Source organism: Monodon monoceros, unplaced genomic scaffold (genome assembly GCF_005190385.1).
Source record: "Monodon monoceros isolate NGI ecotype Baffin Bay Population unplaced genomic scaffold, NGI_Narwhal_1 Super_Scaffold_16, whole genome shotgun sequence".
Taxonomy (NCBI): domain Eukaryota; kingdom Metazoa; phylum Chordata; class Mammalia; order Artiodactyla; family Monodontidae; genus Monodon; species Monodon monoceros.
Genome location: NW_021703772.1, coordinates 33948600 through 33967919, shown reverse-complemented (window position 1 = coordinate 33967919; position 19320 = coordinate 33948600). Strand labels below are relative to the sequence as shown.

Here is a 19320-nt window from a genome sequence, read left to right as displayed (position 1 = left end):
GCAGAAGCTCCTCGTGGCACTTCTATTTTAAAGTCTGAACATTCACTCACATTGCTCTGCACTTCCTCCCCAGTGGCCTTTCTGGCCCACTCTCCCCCATTCCACAGTTTCTTTGAAAACCTACTAGCCTACGTGATTACCTTTTCCTAGGATGCTCCCACTCCTAGCACTAATGGCAAGCTCACTATCCTTACATCAATTAACATTCGCTAATGTGCTGGCAGGACTATATGCCTGGCACTTTGCTGATTCCAGCTTGAGACGTTCCTGCCCTTCAGAAGTTCAGGCTGGTGTTGAAGACAGGTAACAAAACAATGACAGTTTCACTATAAGAAAAACAAATGCTGAGAAGAGAAAGTTTTATCTTTACTCATTCTCTGCACAGATCTTATACGTGGAAAAAGAATGACTTATTCGATTGGTCAGACACTGCCATTCATTGTACAAGCTACAGGTGCATGGAATTCTTAAGTCTAAAAGAGATGTTTTAAATCATCTTTTTCCCTGCCCAAGCTCAGGAGCAATGGCTCCTTTTCACACTGTGTGGTTCTCTGACCCCATGAAACAAGACCACTCACAGCAGGGACCAAGGATTATTCTCTAGAGTAGCAGGAGAAAATATTAGAATTTTCCAACTTCTTTAACAAATAAGAAAGTAAGCACATAGAGACGACTATAAGCAGTAGACAAATATTCTGAGTAAAAGTGTGAGTTTCACACTCAGAGGGGTTCATATCAGTGCCCTCATGCTTTCAGGGTATTGCGTTTGCTAGGTAAGTGGGTTGACCAATTACATTACCTTGAATAGTATTTAGTCTGCTTTGCAAATAGATGAGAACTGATCGCAAGAAATTTCATGGCAAAGCATTTTAAAAAGTTGGCAAACATAAAGATGCATCATGCAGTTTGGTTTTACAAAAAGATAAATGTTGCAATTTGCTAAACTTTTCTGCGATGACTGTCGGTAGTATATAAACTAGCAACTATTTTAAAATATATACTTCTCTGTCCTTTCAGAGTAAGGTGGTGACATTTTAATGAGTGTGAAAATAACTATCTTTTTGAAATAAACTCAAGGTAAGATAAGAGCATCTTAAAAACTATTGGAAATATCTCCTTCTAATGTAATTTTATATGTGTGCAAATGTGTTATGAGTACCCTAGAAGCTCACAGTATCACATTTTAAAAACGTAGAAACACTTTTCTTATTTGTTAAAAATCTCACAAATGAAGAGTTTCAGCAGGTTAACAGACCACTTTTCCTCTTAAATATAAAAAAAATGCAATGCCTTCCAAAGAGCTTACTGGAACTAATTAATCAGAGAAGTAACAGTTTACTCAAAAACTGTGAGCTAAAAACTTTGAATAACATAATAGAAATGAAAAATAAGTACTGTGATTTTCTAGGCTCAACCAAGATGCATCTCTTCCATTTGGAATTTCAAATCTTTAAAGGTACCTTTTTCAAATATAACAGCATTAAAAACCAAATACTGAAATAAATTTGCCTTAGAACCAGACCTTCAAATCACTACATCACAAAGTATTAAATCATGCTTTTCTAAATAAAGTAAAACTCAAAAATTAAAAAAAATCAGGCTTTTCAAAAACAGTGATGCTTATTGAGTTTTGTACCACTAATAAACAAAATATAATTAAAATCATTTTTAGAAGTATTGCTTATTTATCATTTTAAATTTTTGTATATTATAGAATTTATTAAGTAAATTGCAGTACATTTATGTAATATATAAATAAATATATAAAACACGTGATAAATGTTCATATGTTTTTTATTGATAAGATTGCGCAATCAAAGAAATTTGGAGAATACTGCTAAAAAGTCACATCTAGGGCTTCCCTGGTGGTGCAGTGTTTGAGAGTCCGCCTGCTGATGCAGGGGACACGGGTTCGTGCCCCGGTCCGGGAAGATCCCACATGCCGCGGAGCGGCTGGGCCCGTGAGCCATGGCCACTGAGCCTGCGCGTCTGGAGCCTGTGCTCCGCAACGGGAGAGGCCACAACAGTGAGAGGCCCACGTACCGCAAAAAAAACAAAACAAAAACAAAAAATAAAAAGGTCACATCTAGATGCCCATGCCTCGCTTTCCTAAATCTGTCTTTCTGGAGTCTTTAAGCTGCCAGTTCCCATGTGTATGCACACCTCGGCACAGTCTGCTCAGAATGAAGGAGGCTCACTTTCTCCATTTGATAGCTCCACTGCCTTCAATATGAGATGGAGGTAAGAATTCCATAACAGTTTTCAGTTTTGACTCATCACCAGAAAGCCTTGGATAAAGCTGATATACTTAGTTCCCTATTCGGCTGCCCACTTTTCTGAAAATACTAATGGTCACAACTCTGGAGCAAACGAGGAACAAAGGTTAATATTCCAGTACCAAGCCCCATTCAGGATGCCTACAAACTATCTCTTAAACACAGGACAAATAAGGGGAGTGAGGAGAAAGAGTGTTAGGGAAGGAGATGATGATACTTCAAGTAGGTCTGAAGAAGTAAAAAATGAAGAACTAGGGGGAGAGGAGCCTAGACAAAATAAATAAGTGTAAAAGCATAAAGAAGCAAGGCACAGTTTATATTATGCCATATTTATATACTATACATAATTATATTATACTTAAGTATACATGCTTATATGTAAATAAGTATACATACTTACATATAAATATTATATTATTTTATTTTATATTATGTAATACATAACATATAAGTTTATATTATATATAAGTATACTATATAAATATATATAATTCATTTCCTCAAATTAAGCTATAGTTTCATGCAATCAAAATCAAAGTCCCAACATGTCTTCCTATGGAAGCTGATGAGCTTTTCCAAGACAATCTCAAAGAAGAAAAACAGGATGACATAAAATTAAAGAAATAAAGATATTATTTCTTAATCTCTAATGGCATTAGTACAAGGATAGACAAATGCACCAAAGAAACTGATTAGAGAGTCTGGAAACAGACCCACATATTTATGGACACTTCACTTGTGATAAGGATGGAACCACAGAATAGTGGGTCAAAAACATCCTCAACTGGGTTAAATAGAAATCTCCACACAAAAGAAAGAAGGAAGGAAGGAAGGAAGGAAGGAAGGAAGGAAGGAAGGAAGGAAGGAAGGAAGGAAGGAAAGAAAGAAAGAGGGAGGGAAGGAGGAAGAGAGAGAGGAAGAGAAGAAAAAAGAAAAGATCAAAAGGAAAAAAGAGAGGAAAAAAGACCTGACTTGTACCTCACAGTACATACACACAAAATCAGTCACAGGTGAATCTGTAGATCTCAATGCGAAAGGAAAAACAATTAGAAGATAATATAGGAGAATATTTCCATGACGTTGGGGTAGCAGATTTCTAAAACAGAACACAAAGAACAATAAACACAAAGAAAGTCTGATACATTAAACTACATTAAATTTAATAACTCCTACTTATCAAAAAGACACCATTAAGAAAGTGAAAACATAAGCCACTGACTGCAACATGTTGAGTATAATTGACAAAGGGCCTATAACTAGAATGTATACACAAATTTATACAAACTAATAAGAAAAAGGCAGACAATACAACAGAATAATGGGGAACATACTTGAACAGGCACTTCACAGAAGAGTTATAAGATCGCTAATAATCATTTGGAAGGGAACACACCCTCATTAGTCATCAGGGAAATGAAAGCTAATACCACAGAGATAACCACAACACATCCCTGAGATGGCTAACCATAAAGAGACTGACACTACCAACTGGAAGGATTTGGAGTATCTAAAACTCTAATACACTGTCAGTGGGACTATAAGTTGTTATTTTCTTTGAAAAACTCTGGTATTTTGTACTGAAGTTGAACGTATACATACTAATGACCCAGAAATTCCATTCCTAGATATATTCCCAACAGAATGTAGGCATATGTATAACATGTACAAGAATGTTTCAAACTATTACTCACTATAGCCAAAAAATAGAAACAACCCAAATATCCATTAACAATAGAATGGCTCAGCTCCCAGCCCCCCACCCGCCCCTGCGAGTGAGCAGACAAGCCTCTCGGGCTGGTTGGCCTATGGTCCAAGAAGGGATTTGAGGTCCTGAGGACCACCTACCCCTCAGGGTACTGTTTTTCCTTATGTTTTAAAAATAGAGGGAGAAGTTTTAAAAATAGAGGGAGAAGATCTTCAATTAAGATAGAACTCAAAAGATACCTACATTCTAGATTAAGAGTCACTTGCCTTTGGCACCTCAGGCTGGTGCAACTACACGAGGGCCTCTGCCGCCACAGGCTCGCCCCGCACTCCGTACCCCTCCCTCCCCCTGGCCTGAGTGAGCCAGAGCCCCCGAAGCAGCTGCTCCTTTAACCCGCTCCTGTCTGAGTGAAGAACAGACACCCTCAGGCGACCTACAGGCAGAGGCGGGTCCAAATCCAAAGCTGAACCCTGGGAGCTGTGCGAACAAAGAAGAGAAAGGGAAATCTCTCCCAGCAGCCTCAGGAGCAGCGGATTATATCTCCACAATCAACTTGATGTACCCTGCATCTCTGGAATACCTGAATAGGCAATAGCTCATCCCAAATTGAGGAGGTGGACTTTGGGAACAACGATATGTATATATTTTCCCCTTTTTCTCTTTTTGTGAGTGTGTATGTGTATGCTTCTGAGTGTGATTTTGTCTGTATAGTTTTGCTTTTACCATTTGTCCTAGGGTTCTGTCTGTCTTTTTTTTTTTAATTACTTCTTAATAATTTTTTCTTAATAATTTTTTTTATTTTTTACTTTAATAACTTTATTTTATATTCTTCTTCCTTTCTTTCTTTCTTTTCTCCCTTTTATTCTGAGCCATGTGGATGACAGGCTCTTGGTGCTCCAGCCAGGCATCAGGGCTGGGCCTCTGAGGTGGGAGAGGCAAGTTCAGGACACTGGTCCACAAGAGACCTCCCAGCTCCACGTAATATCAAATGGCGAAAATCTCACAGAGATCTCATCTCAACGCCAGGACCCAGCTCCACTCAATGACCAGAAAGCTACAGTGCTGGACACCCTATGCCAAACAACTAGCAAGACAAGAACACAACCCCACCCATTAGCAGACAGGCTGCCTAAAATCATAATAAGGCCACAGACACCCCAAAACACACCACCAGACGTGGACCTGCCCACCAGAAAGACAAGATCCAGCCTCATCCACCAGAACACAGGCACTAGTCCCCTCCACCAGGAAGCCTACACAACCCACTGAACCAACCTTGGCTAATGGGGACAGACACCAAAAACAATGGGAACTACAAACCTGCAGCCTGGGAAAAGGAGACCCCAAACACAGTAATTTAAGCAAAATGAGAAGACAGAGAAACACACAGCAGATGAAGGAGCAAGGCAAAACCCCATCAGACCAAACAAATGAGGAGGAAATAGGCAGTCTACCTGAAAAACAATTCAGAATAATGATAGCAAAGATGATCCAAAATCTTGGAAACAGAATGGAGAAAATACAAGAAACGTTTAACAAGGACCTAGAAGAATTAAAGAGCAAACAAACAGTGATGAACAACACAATAAATGAAATTAAAAATTCTCTAGAAGAGATCAACAGCAGAATAACTGAGGCAGAAGAACGGATAAGTGATCTGGAAGATAAAATAGTGGAAATAACTACTGCAGAGCAGAATAAAGAATGAAAAGAATTGAAGACAGTCTCAAAGACCTCTGGGACAGCATTAAACACACCAACACTCGAATTATAGGGGTCCCAGAAGAATAAGAGAAAAAGAAAGGAACTGAGAAAATATTTGAAGAGATTATAATTGAAAATTTCCCTAATATGGGAAAGGAAATAGTTAATAAAGTCCAGGAAGCACAGAGAATGCCATACAGGATAAATCCAAGGAGAAACACACCAAGACACATATTAATCAAACTATCAAAAATTAAATACAAAGAAAAAATATTAGAAGCAGCAAGGGAAAAACAACTAATAACACACAAGGGAATCCCCATAAGGGTAACAGCTGATCTTTCAGCAGAAACTCTGTAAGCCAGATGGGAGTGGCAGGACATATTTAAAGTGATGAAGGAGAAAAACCTACAACCAAGATTACTCTACCCGGCAAGGATCTCATTCAGATTTGATGGAGAAATTAAAACCTTTACAGACAAGCAAAAGCTAAGAGAATTCAGCACCACCAAACCAGCTTTACAACAAATGCCAAAGGAACTTCTCTAGGCAGGAAACACAAGAGAAGGAAAAGCCCTACAATAACAAACACAAAACAATTAAGAAATGATAATAGGACCATACATATCGATAATTACCTTAAATGTAAGTGGATTAAATGCTGCAACCAAAAGATATACACTGGCTGAATGGATACAAAAACAAGATCCGTATATATGCTGCTGAGAGTGTCTTTTACCCACTTCAGACCTAGGGACACATACACACTGAAAGTGAGATGATGGAAAAAGACATTCCATGCAAATGGAAATCAAAAGAAAGCTGGAGTAGCAATTCTCATATCAGACAAAACAGACTTTAAAACAAAGACTATTACAAGAGACAAAGAAGGACACTGCATAATGATGATGGGATCAATCCAAGAAAAAGATATAACAATTGTAAATATTTATGCACCCAACATAGGAGCACCTCAATACATAAGGCAAATACTAACAGCCATAAAAGGGGAAATCAACAGTAACACAATCATAGTAGGGGACTTTAACACCCCACTTTCACCAATGGACAGACCATCCAAAATGAAAATAAGTAAGGAAACACAAACTTTAAAAGATACATTAAACAAGATGTACTTAATTGATATTTATAGGACATTCCATCCAAAAACAACAGAATACACTTTCTTCTCAAGTGCTCATGGAACATTCTCCAGGACAGATCATATCTTGGGTCACAAATCAAGCCTTGGTAAATTTAAGGAAATTGAAATTGTACCAAGTATCTTTTTCGACCACAATGCTATGAGACTAGATATCAATTACAGGAAAAAAATCTGTAAAAAATAAAAACACATGAAGGCTAAACAATACACTACTTAATAACCAAGAAATCACTGAAGAAATCAATGAGGAAATCAAAAAATACCAGGAGACAAATGACAATGAAAACACGATGATGCACAACCTATGGGATGCAGCAAAACAGGTTCTAAGAGGGAAGTTTATAGCAATACAATCCTACCTTAAGAAACAGGAAACATTTCAAATAAACAACCTAACCTTACACTTAAAGTAATTAGAGAAAGAAGAACAAAAAAAAAAACCCAAAGTTAGCAAAAGGAAAGAAATCATAAAGATCAGATCAGAAATAAATGAAAAAGAAATGAAGGAAAGGATAGCAAAGATCAATAAAGCAAAGATCAAATACCTTCTTTGAGAAGATAAACAAAATTGATAAAACATTAACCAGACTCATCAAGAAAAAAAAGGGAGAAGAATCAAATCAATAGAATTAGAAATGGAAAAGGAGAGGTAACAACTCACACTGCAGAAATACAAAGGACCATGAGAGATTACTACAAGCAACTACATGTCAATAAAATGGACAACCTGGAAGAAATGGACAAATTCTTAGAAATGCACAACCTTCCAAGACTGAACCAGGAAGAAGTAGAAAATATGGACAGACAAATCACAAGTAATGAAATTGAAACTGTGATTAAAAATATTCCAACAAACAAAAATCCAGGACCAGATGGCTTCACAGATGAATTCTATCAAACATTCAGAGAAGACCTAACACCCATCCTTCTCAAACTCTTCCAAAATATTGCAGAGGAAGGAACACTCCCAAACTCATTCTATGAGGCCACCATCACCCTGATACCAAAACCAGACAAAGATACTACAAAAAAAGAAAATTACAGACCAATATCACTGATGAATATAGATGCAAAAATCCTCAACTAAATTCTAGCAAACAGAATGCAACAACACATTAAAAGGATCATACACCATGATCAAGTGGGATTTCTCCCAGAGATGCAAGGATTCTTCAATATACGCAAATCAATCAATGTGATACACCTTATTAACAAATTGAAGAATAAAAACCATATGATCATCTCAATAGATGCAGAAAAAGCTTTTGACAAAATTCAACACCCATTTATGATAAAAACTCTCCAAAAAGTGGGCATAGAGGGAAACTACCTCAACATAATAGAGGCCATATACGACAAACCCACAGCAAACATCATTCTCAATGGTGAAAACCTGAAAGCATTTCCTCTAAGATCAGGAACAAGACAAGGATGTCCACTCTCACCACTATTATTCAACATAGTTTTGGAAGTCCTAGCCACGGCAGTCAGAGAAGAAAAAGAAATAAAAGGAATACAAATTGGAAAAGAAGAAGTAAAACTGTCACTGTTTGTGGACGACATGATAGTATACATAGAGAATCCCAAAGATGCCACCAGAAAACTACTAGAGCTAATCAATGAATTTGGTAAAGTTGCAGGATACAAAATTAATGCACAGAAATCTCTTGCATTCCTATACACTAATGATGAAAAATCTGAAAGAGAAATTAAGGAAACGCTCAAATTTACCACTGCAACAAAAAGAATAAAATACCTAGGAATAAATCTAAGAAGACAAAAGACCTGTATGCAGAAAACTATAAGACACTGATGAAAGAAATTAAAGATGATACCAACAGATGGAGAGATATACCATGTTCTTGGATTGGAAGAATCAATATTGTGAAAATGACTATACTACTCAAAGCAATCTACAGATTCAATGCAATCCCTATCAAATTACCAATGGCATTTTTATGGAACTAGAACAAAAAATCTTAAAATTTGTATGGAGACACAAAAGACCCCGAATAGCCAAAGCACTCTTGAGAAAGAAAAACGGAGCTGGAGGAATCTGACTTCCTGACTTCAGACTATACTATAAAGCTACAGTCATCAAGACAATATGGTACTGGCACAAAAACAGAAACATAGATCAATGGAACAAGATAGAATGCCCAGAGATAAACCCACGCACCTATGGTCAACTGATCTATGACAAAGGAGGCAAGGATATACAATGGATAAAAGACAGCCTCTTCAATAAGTGGTGATGGGAAAACTGGACAGCTACATGTAAAAGAATGAAATTAGAACTCTTCCTAACACCATACACAAAAATAAACTCAAAGTGGATTCGAGACCTAAGTGTAAGACCGGACACTATAAAACTCTTAGAGGAAAACATAGGAAGAACACTCTGACATAAATCACAGCAAGATCTTTTTTGATCCACCTCCTAGAGTCATGGAAATAAAAACAAACAAATGGGACCTAATGAAACTTAAAAGCTTTTGCACAGCAAAGGAAACTATAAAGACGATGGAAAGACAACCCTCAGAATTGGAGAAAATATTTGCAAATGAATCGACAGAGGATTAATCTCCAAAATATATACACAGCTCATGCAGCTCAATATTAAAAAAACAAACTACCCAATCCAAAAATGGGCAGAAGACCTAAATAGACATTTCTCCAAAGAAGACATACAGATGGCCAAGAAGCACATGAAAAGCTGCTCAACATCACTAATTATTAAAGAAATGCAAATCAAAACTACAATGAGGTATCACCTCACACCAGTTAGAATGGGCATCATCAGAAAATCTACAAACAACAAATGCTTTAGAGGGTCTGGAGAAAAGGGAACCCTCTTGCACTGCTGGTGGGAATGTAAATTGATACAGCCACTATGGAGAACAGTATGGAGGTTCCTTACAAAACTAAAAATAGAATTACCATATGATCCAGCAATCCCACTACTGGGCATATACCCAGAGAAAACCATAATTCAAAAAGACACATGCACCCCAATGTTCACGGCAGCAGTATTTACAATAGCCAGGTCATGGAAGCAACCTAAATGCCCATCGACAGAACAATGGATAAAGAAGATGTGGTACATATATACAATGGAATATTACCCGGCCATAAAAAGGAACGAAATTGGGTCATTTGTTGAGACGTGGATGGATCTAGAGACTGTCATACAGTGAAGTAAGTCAGAAAGAGAAAAACAAATATTGTATATTAATGCACGTATGTGGAACCTAGAAAAATGGTACAGATGAACCAGTTTGCACGGCAGAAGTTGAGACACAGATGTAGAGAACAAACGTATGGACACCAAGGGGAGAAAGCCACGGGGGTGGGGTGGGCATGGTGGTGTGATGAATTGGGCGATTGGGATTGACATGTATACACTGACGTGTATAAAATTGATGACTAATAAGAACCTGTTGTATAAAAAAATAAATAAAATTCAAAACTTCAAAAAAAAAAACTAATACTAAACTAGGGGCTTCCCTGGTGGCACAGTGGTTGAGAGTCCGCCTGACGATGCAGGGGACACCGGTTCATGCCCCGGTCCAGGAAGATCCCACATGCCGCGGAGCGGCTGGGCCCGTGAGCCATGGCCACTGAACCTGCGCATCCGGAGCCTGTGCTCCGCAACGGGAGAGGCCACAACAGTGAGAGGCCCGCATACCGCAAAAAAAAAAAAAAATCACCACAAACTTGGTAGCTTAAACAACAAAAATTTATTCTTTCACAGTTGTAAGGGCCAGAAGTCTAATATCAGTCCCCCTGGGCCAAAATCAGACGTCAGCAGGGCAATAATTCCTCTAGAGGCTCTAAGGAAAAATCCATTCTTGCCTCTTCCAGCTTTTGGTGACTGGCCAGTGTTCCTTGGCTTGTGGTCACATCACTCCAATCTCTACCTTTGTGATCACATTGCCTTCTCTTCTGAGTGTGTCCAAATCTCCCTCTACTTCTCTCTTATAAGGACATTTGTGATTACATGTAGGGCCCATCAGATAATCCAAGATAATCTCCCCATCACAAAATCCTAAACTTCACTGCATCTGCAAAGTTTATTGCCATATAAGATAACTACTGACAGCTATAAACAGTTTTATGCTAACAAATTAGACAATTTAGAATAAATGGAAAAATTCTTACACATATTACCAAAACTGAATCAAGAAGAAAGACCTATAACAACTAAAGAAATTTAGTTAGTAATTAAAGCTCTTCCTACCAAGCAAATCAAAACAAAAACAAAAAAACTTAGGCCCAGATTGTTTCACTGGTGAATTCTATAGAATACTTAAGAAATAATAACAATCCTTCACAAACTCAGGGAAAAAAAATAAAAAGAAGAGGAAAGAACACTTCCCAAGTTATTCTATGATGTCAGTATTACATTAATACCAAAGCCAGACAGACATCACAAGATGAGAAAACAACAAATCATTAACCCTTATGAATACAGAGGTAAAAATCCACCACAAAATATTAGTAAACTAAACCCAACAACATATTAAAGGTCCATATACTATGACAAAGTGGGATTTTTCCATCTGAAAATCAATGTAATAAAATTAATGTAATAAGCCACATTAATAAATGTGTCCAGTAAAGGACAAAAATCACATGATCATTTCACTAGATGCAGAAAATGTATTTGACAAAATCCAAAATGTATTTTTAATAAAAAACTCTGAACAGACTAGGAATAGATGGGAAATTCTTCAACATCATACTCAATGGTGAAAGGCTGAATGTTTTCCCCTTAATATCAGTAAGGCAAGAGTGTTCACTCTCTCTACTTTTAATCAACATTATACTAAAGGTTCTAACCAGTGCAGTCAGATAAGAAAAAGAAATAAAAAGTATCCAGATTTGAAAGAAAGAAGTAAAACTGTCTTTATTTGCAGGTGACAAATTCTGTATATAGAAATTCCTAAGAAATCCACTAAAAAAAAAGAAGAGGAAGAAAGATACTACTAGAACTAATAAATGAGTTCAGCAAGGTCTCAGGATACAAGGACAAAATATAAAAATCAATTACATTTCCATATAATAGCAATGAGCAACCTGGAAATGAAATTTAGAAAACAATTACATTAGAAATAGCAGCAAAATAATAAAATACTTAGGAGTAAATTTAAAAGAAGAAATGTGACTAGTACACTGAAAACTACAAAACATTCCTGAGTGAAATTAAAGATCTAAATGAATGGAAAACATTCCATGTTCTTGGCTAGAAAGATTCAATACTGTTAAGAAATCAATTCCCAAACTGATCTACAGAGCCTACAAAATATACAAACCACTAGCTAACTTAATCAGTATACGGGGATAAAATGCAAATAGGAAAGGACAAGACTTTTGAAAAATCATAAAAGACTATTTGCAGACCTGCAAATATATTTTAAAACCTAAATGAAATGTATAATTTCCTAAGGAAATACAATTTAACAAAATTGATCCTGTTAGTGGTAAACAGTTCAAACAGACCACTTTCCATAGCAATGAGCTATCACCACAAAAAAGTGCCAGGCCCAGGGGGTTTCACAGGCAATTCTACCAAATTCAAAAACTAGGTATCCCATGGCACCACTAAAGAAAATTTTCTTATTTTTTTTATGAAGCATAGCACTGATACCTAAACCCATAAAGAAAATTATAGATGAATATAACATAAATATTGATACAAAGATACTAAACAAAATAATAAAAACAGAATATCCAGCACCACAAAGAAAATAATATGCAATAACCAAGTGGGATTAATTCTAGGAATGTAAGTTGGTTCAATATTAGGAAATTTATTAATATAAAACACCACATCAACAGATGTAAGGAGAAAAATTATGCAATTATCTCCATACATGTTTAAATGGCCTCTGACAAAATTCAACACCCTTTCCTGTTAAAACACTCAAGAAAATAGGAATTAAGCCAGTCTTGAAGCTACTATTTCATTTGGTGGGGAAACATTGGAGGCATTTACAAAGATCAGGAACAAGGCAAGGTTGCCTACTGTCCCCACTACTATTCAACATGTTACTGGTGGCATGAGTCAAAGCAGTTAGGTAGGAGAAATCAACTAAAGGCAAGAGAATTGGAAAAAAAGAAGTAAAACTATCTCTATTTGAAGATGATCTGATAGTATATCTAAAATCCTAGAGAATTAATAACAATAGTAACTCAAATGTTTAAAAAAGTTAAACAAAGAAGGACATGAACTTAACATACAGAAATCAACAGCTTTAATATACATAAATAATTAGAGGATATAAAGTAGAAAAAGCCCCACTTTCAGAACAATCTTAACAACAAGTGTGCAAAACTCTTACGAGGAAAACTTTAAAACACTTCTGAAAGTCACAAAAGTAGACTTGAATAATGAAAAGACACCTCTTGTTCTTGAACAGGACAGGTCAACATCATAAAGATGTCAGTTCTACCTAACATCAATTTAATGCAATCTTTATTTTTAATAAAACAAGCTTCCTTGTTGAGATAAACAAGTTAATAATAAAGTGTTTTTATTAAAAGTGATAATAGGGCTTCCCTGGTGGCACAGTGGTTGAGAGTCTGCCTGCCGATGCAGGGGACATGGGTTCGTGCCCGGTCCGGGAAAATCCCACATGCCGCGGAGCGGCTAGGCCCGTGAGCCATGGCCGCTGAGCCTGCGCGTCCGGAGCCTGTGCTCTGCAACGGGAAGGGCCACAACAGTGAGAGGCCCGCGTACCGAAAAAAAAAAAAGTGAGAATGGTCAGGAAATCATTGGAAAAGAAAACTACAAGGGCAGGGGGAGGGGTGGGGAACCAGTCTTACCAGACATTAAAACATACTGTAAGTCTTTAAAATAAAATAGTATGGTCTTCAGTACTTTTCCCAAGGTGTATTCATGAAATACTTGAAATGCCTACTAAAAATGACTGACTTTGGGAAATGCTGTATTCCATATTCCCTTCTTCAATATTCATAGGGCACTTAGCATGTTAAAGATTCTTGCAATAAAGGAAATATCTTTGCTTAAAAAGGTAGTATGGTCTTGGTACATGAACTGATAAACAGCAATGGAATAGAATAGGAAGTCCAGAGAAAACCAAATACATGTGGTAGCTTATGTATAAAACTTATGTATACAGGTGGCATCTCAAAACACTAGGGCAAAGATGGATTTTTTAAAAAATAAATGGTGTTGAGACATCTATTTGGGAAAAGAAAAAAAATTAAATCCAGACCTCGTACCACACAGTCCAAATAAATCAGGGATCTAAATGTAAAAATGATATGCAAGTACTAGAAGGCAAAATAGGTAAATCCCTTCATGACCTGGGCATATGTAAACAGTTTTTAACTAAGACACAAAATTCAGACGCAATAAAAGATTATAAACTTGACCTCATAAAATTAAGAATCTTTTGCATAGCAAAAAGTACCATAAAAGTCAAAAGACAGCTGTTGAATTGTGAGAAAATATTTGTAACACATATCACAGATGCAGATCTAATATCCCCAATAAAGAACTTTTGAAAAACTGAGGGGGAAAAGAAAAATGATAGGAAAATGACTCAAACGGGCAATTCACAAAAAAAAAAAAAAAAAGATTTTAAAAGGGACTTTAAACATACAAAAAGATATGTTATGGCCTCATTTCATGCTACTCTCCCTCTCATTCACTATGCTCCATGAACAGTCCAAGCTATAGAAACTTCACACTTGTTTATTGCTTCGTATGCTCTCCGCCTCCATCTCCCCACTCTTTAAATGGCTAGCTTCTTCTCATTTTCAGGTTTTCACTTAAAAGCCACCTCCTCAGAGGCCTTCTCTGATCGCCTATCCAAAGTCCTATCTGTCCCTCCACAATGATTCTCTATCATAGTGCCCTTTTATTTCCTTAGAACAACAGCCTAATCTGTAACTGTCTCTCCAATTCAAATGTTAGCTTCCAAGGGAAGGTGCTTTGCCTGTCTTGATCACCGTTGTATCCTCAGCGTCTAGCACAAAGCTTGATACATATTTCAAAGTAAATAATGAGAGACTGGGAAACAGCATAACAGATTTCAGGATTTGGGAGGCGAAACTCAGAGTGAAGGCAAGGTCCAAGATGTAGAATTGCAGTAAGCTGCTGAAAGGAATTAAGGCCATTCAAAGAACTGATGGCAAGGTGAGGGATAGATTATCCACATTTTCACTAAAGTCATCAACTACAATATCCCTTGATCTGAGCACTATCTCTAGCTAATCCTTCCAGTTCTCTCAGTAATTTACACTTGATAACCTTTTAAAAATCTCATTGAGACCTCCTTTCTCTTTCACTCAGTTTATAAACTCTTCTAGCTCCACTTGCCTCCTTCTGCAGCCTACATCCTCAGTGTATAATCCCCACATCAATGCCTAGCCTTTTCCTCTATCTGCAGTAATTCTCAAGCATGAATCTAAGCATCACTTGGGATAGTTTAAAACATGAGCATATTCCCAGGCCCCCACTCTTCTGGATTCAGTAGGTCTAAGGTGGAGGTCCAGGAATCTAGGTTATAACAAGCACTCCCAGAATGTTTGGATACCGGTGATCCAAAGATAAAATAAACACCGCTCTGGATGAAGAGATGCCCTTCTTCCTATCCCCGGAGAACACCTCCACCTGTACTCTAGAGCCCATACTTTTCCATCCCTTCAGAGATCTTACTTTATTGGCCTCGCTCCCCACTACATCTGTAATCTCAGCTTAAATCCTGATAGCCAAAACTATTTTTTCAGCAAAGCGCATCTGATCCATGTCATCCCCCTGCTTAAAACCAACCGTTTCCTATCACCTGTAGCAGTGGTTCTCAACTTTGAATATACTTGAAATCAAATGTGTTCTAAGCACTATCTACAAATTACTGTTTTCCAAATATACTGAGAGATGTGAGACATCTCTGAGAGATGTATTTGTTTCCAAGTTTTAAAAAACTTGTACAGAAATTACTAAACATTTTGTACAGAAAATACCAGACACATTTATATAGCTGTTCTTATTACCCTATGATAATCCGCTTTCAAGAAATCATGTGCCATACACACACACACACACACACACACACACACGCACGCGCGCCAAGAAGTCATAGAAAAGACGACCTTTTGCCAAATATATAAAGTTCCATCTGTGGTGTACGGATGCATAGACAGCATTTACTAAATTGAAGAGGGTCATCCATTCCACGTTCAACGATCTACATCATGTATCTTATAGTAGTTGTTATAATAATTTAAATAGCATCTATTTATCATATTACTCTAAGTTTACTGTATAATAAACATCTATGTCACGTAAACTCATTCCTCTGGATCTGTATCTGAAAAGAATTCATTTATGAGATCATTATAACTAAATCCAAGTGCACATTTAATTTCCTAAATTCTTTTTGCTGTTCTACCAAAATGTTAAAATATTCTATGGTCAAATAATTTGGGAAACCAAACTCGGGTAAACAATGTACCTTGCATATATGTGCCCTACTCTTTTTTGAATGTATGTAGATGCTGTTTTATCTATTAGCAAATTCCATTAACAACACTGCCACATGGTAGCTTTTTTATCATTATAGATTTTCCCAGTCGGTAGATACTAAAGAGCCAGCTACTTTTATTGTGGAGAGATTTCTTTTTTTTAACAACAAAAAGGTACCCTCATACTCAAAAAAATTGGAAACCACCATTCTACAGAATAAAAGTCCACATTCCTTAAGAGGACATACAACAAACACCTCCTATGGCCTAGATTTCCAAACATACTTCTCTTAACACAAACTCTGCAATTTTTTCTTGTATTATCCTAAAGCTAAACCTTAATATGCTCTCAATTTATCATAACAGTGAGTCAAGATTCTAAGTTTTTAGAATTAAGACGGTACTTTACACATCAAGTAATTCAACTCCTTAAATTTATAGAAAAGTACATCACCTTCTTGTGTACCATTTGTTTCCTGATAAATACTGTACTATTTTTTAATAACTTAAGACCAATAGAGAATGTAAAATTTCCTAATAATACTCTAACGAACTTCGAAAAAGTGAGTTTCAACTTGATTCCTCTTTTCCATTTCCTCTATGCTCTGGCAGTACCACTAAATGGTAATTAAACTCAAGAGTTTCACACACTTCAAAAACAAATTTACCTAATTAAGAACAGGATGCCAATAATTCACTTTGCAGATATGATAGAGTTTTGCTCCTACAGGTTTACCTGTAAGAACATCAGGAATTGAAAACAGAGGTAACTAAGGTTTCTGGAGTTTAGCCCTTTAACCATACAAATGAATTCCCAATGATGATAATGATGATGACAGCAGCTAACATTTATTAACTCTTTACTTTGGACTGTATTAAGTCCTTCATATCACTACCTCCTTTAGTTTTTCAGACAACCCTCTAAGGTAGGTAGTAATTACTGTCTTCACTTAACAATTAATAAAACGGGGCTCTGACAAATTAAATAACTGTCAGGGTCCCACAAGTAAACTTTTCCTCAGGTGTTACCGCTCTCCAAAACGAGCGCATGTTTCCCTCCCTCCCATCAGCACGCATTGACCCCTTGGTCCTTCCCAACCCTCTAGGTGGTCTGGTAGGGAACAAACTCCTCCACCAGGCCCCCCACTTACATTCAGCAGCCGGTGCCCAGGACCATCCTTGGCCTCGTCTTTGGGCCGATTCAAGGTCTTGCCCTGCTCCTGGATGTTACGGGTTGCAGAAGAGAACTCTGACCCTCTAGCATGTGTGTTTTCCAAGTTGGTACGGGGAATCCTCTGAAGTATCGGGGCTGTGTACAGGGAATGGACCCGCCCGTTGCGGTTATCTGCTGTGTTGGAAACCTTGCCCATGTCTCGGGGCGGCTCCATCCCTCCATCCGCAGCTGGGCAGGTCTGCGCACTAACCAACCGACGACCTGCTACTGCGCAGGCGCAGCCCTCTCCCTGCCTTTCCCACGCTTTTCCTGTGCACGCAGCAACCCACCGGCGCTCCGCGTGACCCACACGCTCGCGCCAGGCTTCTGCCCCAGGCTGGCTTTGGGGGCGTACTAGTTAAGCGAGCCTGCAGGGTCAGCGGCAAGTCCTTGCCCAGGCCGTTTAAGTCTCCCTTTGAAGGAAGTCAGAGCAAGCTTGTGGACAAGGCTCCTCAGCACGGGGATTGAACTTGATTGTTTCTTGCCTGCCCCTTAACCCATCATAAGCCTTCTTCTCCCTACACCTCCTTACATTATCCCCTGAGCTCCAGATGTTATATTTCCAACAGTCTACGTGGACATCTTTACTCGACTGTCCCATAGACTCATAACACAACACGTTAATATTCATCTTCCCTCTCAGACCTCTAATATGTTCCAAACGTATTTAATGTAGCAATGTCATATCCACAAAAGCTTAAAACTTCAGACACAGTTTTGAATTCTAACCCTAAATATTTGAATCCTACTCTTTCTCTTTATGGCACCTCGTCTAGGACATCTCACACACAGATGACTGGAATGGTTTACTCATGGGTCTCCTGGCCTGCTGTCATCCACTCTTTCCACTGCTCCAGTGTTAATACAGCTTACCTTTTAAAGCATACAAAATCACAAACTTTCAGAGTTTCTTTATTGGCCACAAAATTTTAATTCCGTAATATGTAAAAACAGGGACTCCAAAATGCCCTTTACACCTCAGGATCATTACTTATGGCCATTCTATATGGAATCTATTTTCCTTTTATTCAAAGGCCACCTCAGAGTTCAGCCTTAAGTTTTATAACCCCATACACATACCCCCAAAGCAGAATTAATTGCTGTCTCCAAGCTGCTACTTGGCATATCACTATTAGTATATTAGTGGGCTCACACTATTAGAATTAGTTGTTAATTTCAAAAGAGAGTTCTTTGGGGGCACTTTCACTCTTCAGGGTTCATGGCACAATACCCCAATGCCCTTGATACATGTTTGCTGTCATTCTGAGTCTGTGCTGTGTCGTGTTTAATCACTGTTCAAAGAGACTTGCTGTCCACCAGCACACTCTGACTTCCTTAGGGTTCATGTGATGCAACAACAAAAATCTAACCTAACTCTAATCAAACCTCTAGCCCTAACCTCCAGTCTACAGGAAATTCAGGAGGTAGAGAAACAAACTCAATGATACTTTTACAGGTAAAAAAAATCAAACAAATAAAAATGTAGCTGGCACTATTTTTAAAAACTGGTTTGGATTCTTCATACACACACACACACACACACACACACACACACAAAATATCACGGGGGAATGTAGAATGGTATGGCCTCTCTGAAAAGAGTTTGGTAATTTCTTTTAAAAAACTAAGCATGGAACTACCATACAACCCAGCAATTGCACTCCAGGGTGTCTATCCCAGAGAAATGAAAACTCACATTCACTCAAAAAGCTATACACAAATGTTCATAGCAGCTTTGTTCATAATAGTCAAAAAGTGGAAT

General features: G+C 37.7%; 1 protein-coding gene across 1 annotated transcript in view; it reads right to left on the bottom strand.

Annotated features, from left to right (window-relative positions):
- Positions 1-17733, bottom strand: part of C2CD6 (C2 calcium dependent domain containing 6) — a 148031-nt gene extending 130298 nt beyond the window's left edge. The window contains 1 exon segment of the mRNA XM_029225123.1: positions 17497-17733. Within this exon segment, the coding sequence (XP_029080956.1) occupies positions 17497-17733 (237 nt within the window).
- Between the last annotated feature and the right edge of the window lie 1587 nt (positions 17734-19320).